This window comes from Oryctolagus cuniculus, chromosome 7 (genome assembly GCF_964237555.1).
Source record: "Oryctolagus cuniculus chromosome 7, mOryCun1.1, whole genome shotgun sequence".
In the NCBI taxonomy this organism is placed as follows: domain Eukaryota; kingdom Metazoa; phylum Chordata; class Mammalia; order Lagomorpha; family Leporidae; genus Oryctolagus; species Oryctolagus cuniculus.
Window position 1 is genome coordinate 127205338 of NC_091438.1, and position 10046 is coordinate 127215383.

General features: G+C 43.5%; 1 protein-coding gene across 11 annotated transcripts in view; it reads left to right on the top strand.

Annotated features, from left to right (window-relative positions):
* GPBP1L1 (GC-rich promoter binding protein 1 like 1) overlaps positions 1 to 10046 on the top strand; it is a 62493-nt gene that overhangs the window by 51225 nt on the left and 1222 nt on the right. For 8 of the 11 annotated variants that reach the window (XM_051857840.1, XM_070078573.1, XM_070078574.1 and 5 more), the window contains 4 exons: positions 5144 to 5284; positions 5711 to 5869; positions 7410 to 7534; positions 9101 to 9203. In XM_051857840.1, the coding sequence (XP_051713800.1) occupies positions 5144 to 5284; positions 5711 to 5869; positions 7410 to 7534; positions 9101 to 9203 (528 nt within the window). The remainder of the gene's footprint in view (positions 1 to 5143; positions 5285 to 5710; positions 5870 to 7409; positions 7535 to 9100; positions 9204 to 10046) is intronic. The other 3 variants (XM_070078576.1, XM_070078577.1, XM_008265334.4) reach the window with 1 other exon arrangement.

The window sequence follows — 10046 nt, forward strand, 5'->3', positions numbered from 1 at the left end:
GCCGGCCCCCACCCTCACATTTAAATTTTCTATGAGAAGTGACTGGGAGAACTTTATAGAGTACTTAAAACTGTCATACAGTACATGCCAGTAAGCAGTAACTATTACCAGCATGCCAGCACATCCTATGTGTGTCCCATTCCTTAAGAATTCATAAAAATCTTTAAAAAGTGTTACTTCATACTTTTAAAGGCATACCATAGAAACCATAAAAATAAGTAAGGCAATGTCACTGTGTCCTCAAGAAATTAATACATCTTCTAAGTAGCAAAAAAAGTAGCAAAAATAAAATTCATGAAAAGTTAATATCATTTTAACCCGGTTAGAGTCAGGGTAGAATGAAGATAGCAAAAACATGATGTCACAAGATAAAATAGAAAGAGAGAGCGCGCGCGCACGCACACACGCTTCTAGTCCCAAAGAGTTCAGGATCTAGAGGAAAGACAAACAGAAAAATTGTATTCTGCCTGGGTAGGACCTTCATGTCTGTACTGATAATGGAGTTCAGATTTGTGGTAAAGAAAACAGAACTGCCATTTGTTGACATCTCACTGTGTTCTAAGAGCTTTAGGCCTTTTATATATTTTAAAGTATTTATTCCTATAATCCTGTGATATAGAAAATTATGTTGTATGAGGTTTCATGGCTCATAAGAAACAAAGTCAAAACTCATACCATCTCTTTTTGACTTAAACCAGGGCTCTTGGTACTACAAATGATCCTTCATTAGGTCAGAGGAAAGTTGAGCATTCAGACTTTAGTGACAATTTTGACTGAGATGAAATGAAATGAGATGGAATCTGTGTGTCATTCTAGACAAGTACCTGGAATATAATTCCTGACATATCCTAGTTACTCAATAAAAAAGTTTAAAACAGTAGCAATTTGTTAAACAGAAAAAAAAATCAAGTGAGGCATTCTGAATATGCCATGTAAAGGCAAGTGATTTGGGGTGGCTGGTACATGGAAAGTGGTGGGAAGTAAGACTTGGCTGCTTGTGTAAAAGCTCAGAAGGGAGGTTAAGGGTAGGGATAGAGTTTTACGTGCTGTCCATAACTAAAATTTCTGATATAGAAGGAAGAGTACTGCAGTTAAAGCACTGTAGATCGCCTCCATCTGTTGTAAAACCTGTTGCATATATCCACATCCCATGCTGGAGTGTAATCCCAGTTCTGCCCAGATTCTGGCTTCCTGTTAATGTACGCCCTAGCAGACAGTAGGTACTTGGTCCCTCCCTGCATCAGGCATTTCAGGCATTTGAGACTTGAACCAGTGAATGAGAGTACTTATTCATACGTTCTCTGCCTCTCAAACAAGGGAAAAGGAACCAATTCAGGGAGGAAAATGGTAATTAGGCAATGTCCCATTCTCAAAGAAGTCAGATTTTTAGACCTGGCCTTTGTGATATGAAAGTGAGAGGGTTTTTTTTGTTTTGTTTTGTTTTTAATTTATAGAACTATTTTTACCAAGGTGCGGATGGAGGTGAGTATTATAGGAAACTTAAGTAGTAAGCAATAATGAGCCACTTAAAAATAGCTGTTACTGACAGATAGGTGTGGCAGTAAGAGAGATGTTGGTATAAGATGGAAGAAAAATAAGCCACCTTGGCTTTTTTAACCTGGTTTCAGTAGGATGATTTATCATGTTTTCAATAAGATAGAATAACTTATTAGAGGAGATTAAAGATACAAATGGGATGGTCAGCGTTGTGGCACATCAGGTTAAACCACCTCTTGGGACCCATAGCAGAGTGCTGGTTTGAGTCCCAGCTACTCACTTCTGATCTGGTTTCCTGTTAATGCACGTCCTGGGAAGCAACAGATGATTACTCAAGTGCTGAAGTCCCTGCCACTGTCATGGGAAACCAGGATGGAATTCTGGGCTTCTGACTCTGTCCTGAACCAGTGCTGGTTGTTTTGGATATTTAAGGAGATTTAAGAAAAAAGATTCAGGGCCCAGCACTGGCGCAGCACTGGCATCTCATATGGGTATTGGTTCAAGTCCCAACTGCTCTGCTTCCAACCTAACTCCCTGCTAATGCACCTCAGGAAACAGCAGAGGATGACCCAAATCCTTGTGCCCCTACACCCATGTGGGAGAACTAGAAGAAGCTCTTGGCTCTGGGCTTAAGATTGGCTCAGCTCCAGCTCTTGCAACCATTTGGAGAGTGAACCAGTAGATGAAAGACATCTCTCTCCCTCCCTCCCTCTCCCCCTCTCTCCCCTTCCCCCTCCTCCTCCCTTCCCCTCTCCTTCTCCCTCCCTCTTTCTCTCTTTCAAATAAAGTAAATCTTTAAAAAGAAAATGAAAGATGCATTCTTATTCTGTTTCTCTCAAATAAATGAAAATAAACTTTTAAAAATTATGCAAGGCAAAATAATTGATAAATTCACAAAGGAAACAGAAGGTGCCAGATGTAGAATGGTAGAAAAGGAGGTACAAGGGATCAGGTTAGGGAAAATTTGGGTCCAATGGCTTCAGCCCTCTCAGTCCAGTAGAGGGAAAGATCATTTGAAGTAGAGTCAGTTGGGGTTGATTTCAGGGTTCAAGAAAAGGAGAGGACAAAAGATTTGTTTATTTTAAAGAATTACAGAGAAAGAGGAAGTGAGAGGGAGAAGGAAAGGTCTTCCATCTACTGGTTCACTCCCGAGGACTTGGGCCATCTTCTACTGCTTCCTCAAGCCATAGCAGCTGGATTGGAAGTGAGGCAGCCATGATTCAAACCAGCGCCCATATGGGATGCTGGCGCTGTGAGCCAGGGCTTTAACCTATTGCACCACAGCGCAAGCCCCATCTGTAACTTTCCAAATAAGTTAATTTTTTAAAGTATTTTAGAAAAAGAATTGTCTTTTTAAAATAGTTTTATTAATTTATTTCAAAGACTGAAAGGTCAGAGAGAGAGAGATCTTCCCTCTACTGGTTCGTTCCCCAGATGCACACAACAGCTGAGGCTGTCACACCAAAGCTAAGAGCCAGGAACCTCAATCCACATCTTCCACATGGGTAGCCAACACCTACTGCTTCCCAGTGTGCACATTAGCATGAAGCTATAATGAGAACTAGAATTTCTAGGCATGCCTTTTTTTTTTTGACAGGTAGAGTTATAGACAGAGAGAGAACCAGAGAGAAAGGTCTTCCTTTCATTGGTTCACTCCCCAAATGGCCACTATGGCCAGCACTGTGCCAATCCAAAGCCAAGAGCCAGGTGCTTCTTCATGGTCTCCCACACGGGTGTAGGGGCCCAAGCACTTGGGCCATCCTCCACTGCCCTCCCGGGCCACAGCAGAGAGATAGACTGGAAGAGATGCAACCAGGACTAGAACCTGGTGCCCATATGGAATGCCAGCACCGCAGGGAGAGGATTAACCAAGTGAGCTACAGCGCAGGCCCCTAGGCATTCTTATAATGAGATTTAATTTTTTTTTTTTAAGATTTATTTATTTACTTGAAAGGCAGAGTTAAACAGAGAGAGGTATTCCATCCGCTAGTTCACTCCCCAGATAGCTGCAGTGGCCGGAGCTGGGCCAATCTGAAGCCAGGAGCTTCTTTCAGGTCTCTCACACGAGTGCAGGAGCCCAAGGACTTGGGCCGTCTTCTGCTTTGCCAGGCCATAGCAGAGCTGGATCGGAAGTGGAACAGCCAGGACTCAAACCAGCACCCATATGGGATGCCAGCACTGCAGGCAGCAGCTTTACCTGCTGTGCCACAGTACTGGCCCCATGATTTAATTTCTAAATCAGGAGTAGTTTGGCTCAGTGTGGACACTGCTTGGGATACATACATTTCCATATCAGAGTGCCTGGTTCGAGTCCTGGCTTATTGTACATTCCATCCAACTGCCTTTCTTTTTTTTTTTTTTTTTTTTTTTTTTTTTTTTTTTTTTGACAGGCAGAGTGGACAGTGAGAGAGAGAGACAGAGAGAAAGGTCTTCCTTTGCCGTTGGTTCACCCTCCAATGGCCACCACGGCCGGCGCGCTGCAGCCGGCGCACCACGCTGATCCGATGGCAGGAGCCAGGAGCCAGGTGCTTTTCCTGGTCTCCCATGGGGTGCAGGGCCCAAGCACCTGGGCCATCCTCCACTGCACTCCCGGGCCATAGCAGAGAGCTGGCCTGGAAGAGGGGCAACCGGGACAGAATCCGGCACCCCAACCGGGACTAGAACCCGGTGTGCCGGCGCCGCAAGGCGGAAGATTAGCCTGGTGAGCCGCGGCGCCGGCCCTCCATCCAACTTCTTACTGATGTGCCTGGGAAGGGCAACAAATAATGATGAAAATACTAGAAGCCCTGTCATGCAAATGAGATACCTGAATGAAGTTTGTAGCTTCTGGCATCTGCCTGACCCAGCCCTAGCTAGTGAACCAGTAGATTGAAGAAAGATTCATTCTCTCTCTCCCTTTCTCTCTGCCTTTCAAATGAATAAATATTTTTAAGGAATAAAACAGTATGGCAAACACTGGTAAGTACTAGATAATAAGGTTAATTTTCTTCGTAAAGATAACTGCGTCCTCTTTAATCCCCTTCATCCAAGAAGCAATTGCAGGAAAGGAATTCTTTTCAGTCAGATCCTTCCTTTGTCTTGGGAAGTCTCTTGGTTCTAATTGTTTCATTTTGGGGGAAAAAAGTAAAGTTTTTTATTTGCTTCAGTCCCCCCCCCCCATCTGTTGACATCCTTCATCTTACTTGATCTCTTTAGATGCTGCCACTGACTTAGAAGAAAACGATAGTCTAGCTATATTGTGCTACTGTCATAGTTAGGTTTATGGCCAGAGTGACAGAATGGGTCTGTACCCTAGAGAGCTGAGTAGTAGAAGGGCCTTTGAGCCTGAGCTAAACCAGGATTGTCCAGCCATTTACAATTGCTGATCATGGAGTGGAACTCTTTCTTAAAATCCAAGTTCCTGGAGGACGGCATTTTTCTGATGTGCTATCTTTTTAAGAAATACCTACTAGCATCCATGGCTGTTGTCCATCTGCCTTTTTCCCTCAAGTAGCTAAATAGATTATAACCCTGCAGATATACTGAGACAGATAACTTCTGGGAACCTGCGTTACAATATTTCATTTCACTCTGTGCTTTATGATTTTGTAACTAAGCTGCTGTTTGTGTGCTTGTTTTGACTGATTTGTTATTTCTTCCTGTGTAGCCCAATGCATGGAAAGCTAACAGATTGGAACACAAATCAGGATCCCTTTCCTCTAGCCGGGAGTCTGCTTTTACCAGTCCAATCTCTGTTACTAAGCCAGTGGCACTGGCTGGTGCTGCAGTTCTAAACTCTCCCAAAGAGGTGAGTGAAGATAAAACTGGGCAACCTTTTTTTTTTTTAAATTACTATTTCCTGTTTACTTAGACAAATAAATGCAATGTGACAGGCATAGCTTTAACACTTCTTTCAGCTGTTCTTAACTGAGAGTCATTTTATTCATGTTTCCCATTAGTACCCAAAAGTGGGCAGTGGCTGTGTGGGGTAAATACTCTGGTAGACCAAGGTTGGCCTGCGTTAGATTGGATTCTACTGGTATTTGCAGAAAGATCCAAAAGGTACTAGCCAGTCATAACTGTAAAAACTCTGCAAAACTGATGTCTGCTTAAACAGAAGGATTGAGTGATAAGCTACCAGATTCTGGAAATTGGTGCCATTTAGAAGTGACCCAGAGAATCCCAGTTCTTGCTCTTTGCTGTCAGGAGCAACCTATTTGTGGTATTTGCCCAGAGTCCCTCCAGCACCACCCCTCCAATTGAGATCAGCTCCTCTCGTCTGACCAAGTTGACCCGCCGAACCACTGACAGGAAGAGTGAGTTCCTGAAGACTCTGAAGGATGACCGCAATGGAGACTTCTCAGAGAGCAGAGACTGTGACAAACCTGAGGATGTAAGAGCATTGTTTTTCTGGGGCAGCATAGGTATTTTCCTTTGTTACTTGTGTGCTTTTTCTTCTTCTTAAGGGAAAAAGATATGGCAAGATTTTAAAATTTAAAGAAATATTGTCTACAGGAAAAACAGCCTTCTAGAACTTGAAGTGAAGGGAGTTTAATCCTTTTTTATCAGTGATATCAAATTAGGGTTTTTTTGTTTCATTTATTTGGAAGATGGAGAGACACACAGAGATCATCCATCTACTAGTTCACTCCACTAATGCCTGCAACAGCCAGGGCAGGGCCTTGCTAAAACCAGGAGCCAGAAACTCTGCCTTTGGTAGCAGAAACCAAATACTTGGACCCTCTGTTGCCTCTCAGGTGCATTAGCAGAAAGCTGGATTGGAGTAGAGTAGATGATGCTTAACCCCAGGCACTCCCATATGGAATGCAGGCATCCCAAGTGTTGACTTGAACCATTGTGCCCCAGCGCCTACCCTTGTTTATTTTAATGACCATTCACCTACTAAAGGGGATCTTGATTGTTTCCAAGTTTTGGCCACTATGAATAAAATTGTTATAAACACCCATGTGTGCATTTTTGTGTGGCCATTACTGTCGCTCCTTTGGGTACATGCCAAGAAGCACAAATTACCAGATTACCAGTATGTTTAATTTTTAAGAGACTGCCAAACTGTCTTCTAAGATGGCCGTTTCATTCCCAGCAGCAATGAATGAAAGTTCCTGTTGCTCTATATCCCTGTCAACATTAGATGTTGTCAGTGTGTTTGCCCTTCTGATAGATGTATAGTGATACTTCATTGTTTTTATTGGCTTTTGCTTGGTGGTATATGAGGTGGAGCACTTTCATGCTTATCTGGCATCTCTCTTATTTGGTGATAGGAACATTCAGGTACGTTGACCATTTTTTAATTGGATTGTTTTCTTACTGAGTTTATTTCTTCATGTATCTTAGATAATAGTCCTTTATCAAATTATGTCTCATCTACAAAGATATTGAAGATCATCTGTTTTTCTCCTTTGTTACCTTTAGGAGTTTTATGGTTTTTGCATCTTAAATTTGGGTCTGACCATTTTTAATTAATATTGAAGAGTGTAAGGTCTGTTTAGATAGACTGTTTTTGCATGTGAATATCTGATCCCAAACCATTTGTTGTAAAGACTATCTTTTCTGCATTTTATCATCTGCCCATTTGTCAAAGGTCAGACAAAGAATATTTCTGGGTTCTCTTCTATTCCAGAGATGTATTTGTCTATTCTTTGCTAATTCCACTGTCTTAATTACTTTGCTTTTATGGTAAGTCTTGATGTCAGGTAGTATCAGTCCTTCAACATTGTGTTTGCCGTTCTGGGTCTTTTGCCTCTGCATATAAACTCTAGAAATCAGTTGGTTGATAAAGCAGATCCTCATTTTTAAATGAGGCTGTCTTTTTGAAAAGTACTTTGCTGAGTCCTGACACCTTAACCTTGTAGGTTACTTGTCTTGCCACAAAGGATCATTAAATCAGGTGTGTCCTTCCTTTTACTTAATTGCAGTTGGAGGATAACAGCACACCTGAACCAAAGGAAAATGGAGAGGAAGGCTGTCATCAGAATGGTCTTTCTCTCCCTGTAGTGGAAGAAGGGGAGGTCCTCTCACACTCCCTGGAAGCAGAGCACAGGTAAGTAAGGATGAGATCATGGAAAATGATGTGAATTCCCTTAAAGACCTTGAACATACTTGAGAGTACATCTCAGAAAAGAGCCTGGCATACAGAAAGAAGTCCCATAAGCACCTAACTTGTTCTCTTCATGTTCCCAAGGTTGGCCTGTTAACTACATTCTCTCACAGGCTTGGATAGTTTTTTTCTGCAGTCTTTCCAGTGCTTACCCCCCCCTCTTAAGATTTGTTTGTTTGTTTGAAAAGCAGAATGTCAGAGAGGGGGAGATCTTCTATCCAGTGGTTCACTCCCCAAATGCCTGCAATAACCAGTGTTGGCTATGCTTGCCTCCCATGTGTATGGCAGAGATCCCAAGTCCTTTTGAAAGAGTTAGAGAGAGCGATTTTCCATCCTCTGGTTCACTCCCCAAATGGCTGCAACAACCAGGGCTGAGCCAGACTGAAGCTGGGAGGCAGGGGCTCAAGCACTTGGGCCATCCTCCACTGCTTTTCCCAAGCACATAAACAGGGAGCAGCCGGGACTCAACATGGCGCCCATATGGGATGCCGGCATTGCAAGCAGATGTTTTACCTGCTACAATACAACACTGGCCCAAGGTTCCAAGTACTTGAGCCATTTTCTGCTGCCTTCCCAGGCAGATTAGCAGGAAGCTGGATTGGAAGAATAGCCATGACTCAAACCAGTGCTTCAATATGGATGCCATGTCACAAGTGGCAGCTTAATCTGCTGTGCCACAGTGCTTGTCCCTTTCTAATTTCTATTCAATTTATGGCTTCTGCCAGGAGAAGGTAAGAAGAGGGAAACTGGGATTGTTGTGCTGGCCCCTTGGACTTTCTGGTGTAAGTGAGCTGGTCATGTGAGACCATTTTAAAGGAATTGAGAAGCATGAGACCACCCCATACATTTTATCTGTTGGTTAAATGAAGGGCTTGTATATAGAGCATCCAGCTGTCTGGGCAAGTGGATGGTGAGTGGAACCTGCCAAATATGGCTGTACCTTCCTAGACGTAGACTTCTGTCCAGCGGGACTTCAGGGTTCAGGTCTGCCAGGTTATGAGAGATTGTACAATGCATGAAATTAAGAGAACTTGGGTATATGTGGAAGTAGGTTAATATGCTTACAAGGAACAATAGTGAGATATCTTGCTGTGTTTTGCTCTATGAGAAAATCAGAGCCCTAGTGATTTGACTGTTTTCTTTATGCTATCCTGTTTTCTGGTTTTACATGTCTTTTTCTATAGCGGTTATTCTCAGCTGTGTAGATTGCCCTATTTCAGGGGTGTGGAACATCCCCTTGCAGGCATTATAAGACCCATGAAATCATCCGACGTGGCCCTGCTGAGGCACCCACAGGCGGAGTTCAAAATTCAATAAATCTATAACTGGGTGATGTTATAAATATCCAGATGGCTCTTGGCGGAAGAAAAGTTCCCCACCCTTGCAAGTGCAAGCACCTGAGTAGCCATAATTAATGTTCGTCCCACTGGGAAGAAGATCAAGTTCCTTTTCTAACATCCATCGTCCTGGGTTAATAGTGTCATTTTTTCTGCCTGTCCTGACCACCAGGTTACTGAAAGCAATGGGATGGCAGGAATACCCTGAAAATGATGAGAATTGCCTTCCCCTCACAGAAGATGAGCTCAAAGAGTTCCATATGAAGACAGAACAGGTATGTCCTAGAGCCCAGTTAACTGCAAGGAGCAAGAGGAGTAGGACAGGTTTTGGCTTTAGGGACCCCTAGTTTATTGTGAGAGAAAGACTTTGAAAAAGAATCCATAAGTTACCCTAATGGAAGTGCAGAAGGTTATTTATTCTGCCGGGGTCAGGGATCTCCACTGGTAGAATCAGGTAAGTGACCCACAGGTCATGACCAGAGTAGTGCATTCCTTCATTCTTTCATCCTCACAGCTCTAGTCCCTCATTGGAACTACAAAGCCATGTTCCAGAAGTTACAGTCTGAGCCTTTGTCCTTTAAGAAAACAGGCTCATCTTCTACCTCTGTTGCCAGCCTTCTGGTCAGAGCTGGGAAACCCAGCCCATGAATTTATTCAACAAATGCTCGGATTCTTTCTCTTAATAAACATTCGCCGATCCTAGAGTTTACAACAGGGTTTTTTATTTTTATTTTTTAATTTTTATTTATTTTTTTTGACAGGCAGAGTGGACAGTGAGAGAGAGAGACAGAGAGAAAAGTCTTCCTTTGCCGTTGGTTCACCCTCCAATGGCCGCCGCGGCCAGCGCACTGCAGCTGGTGCACCGCGATGATCCGATGGCAGGAGCCAGGTACTTATCCTGGTCTCCCATGGGGTGCAGGGCCCAAGTACTTGGGCCATCCTCCACTGCACTGCCTGGCCACAGCAGAGAGCTGGCCTGGAAGAGGGGCAACCAGGACAGAATCCAGCGCCCCGACCGGGACTAGAACCTGGTGTGCCGACGCCACAAGGCAGAGGATTAGCCTAGTGAGCCGCGGCGCCCGCCACAACAGGGTTTTGTATAAACCACACCAAGTGGT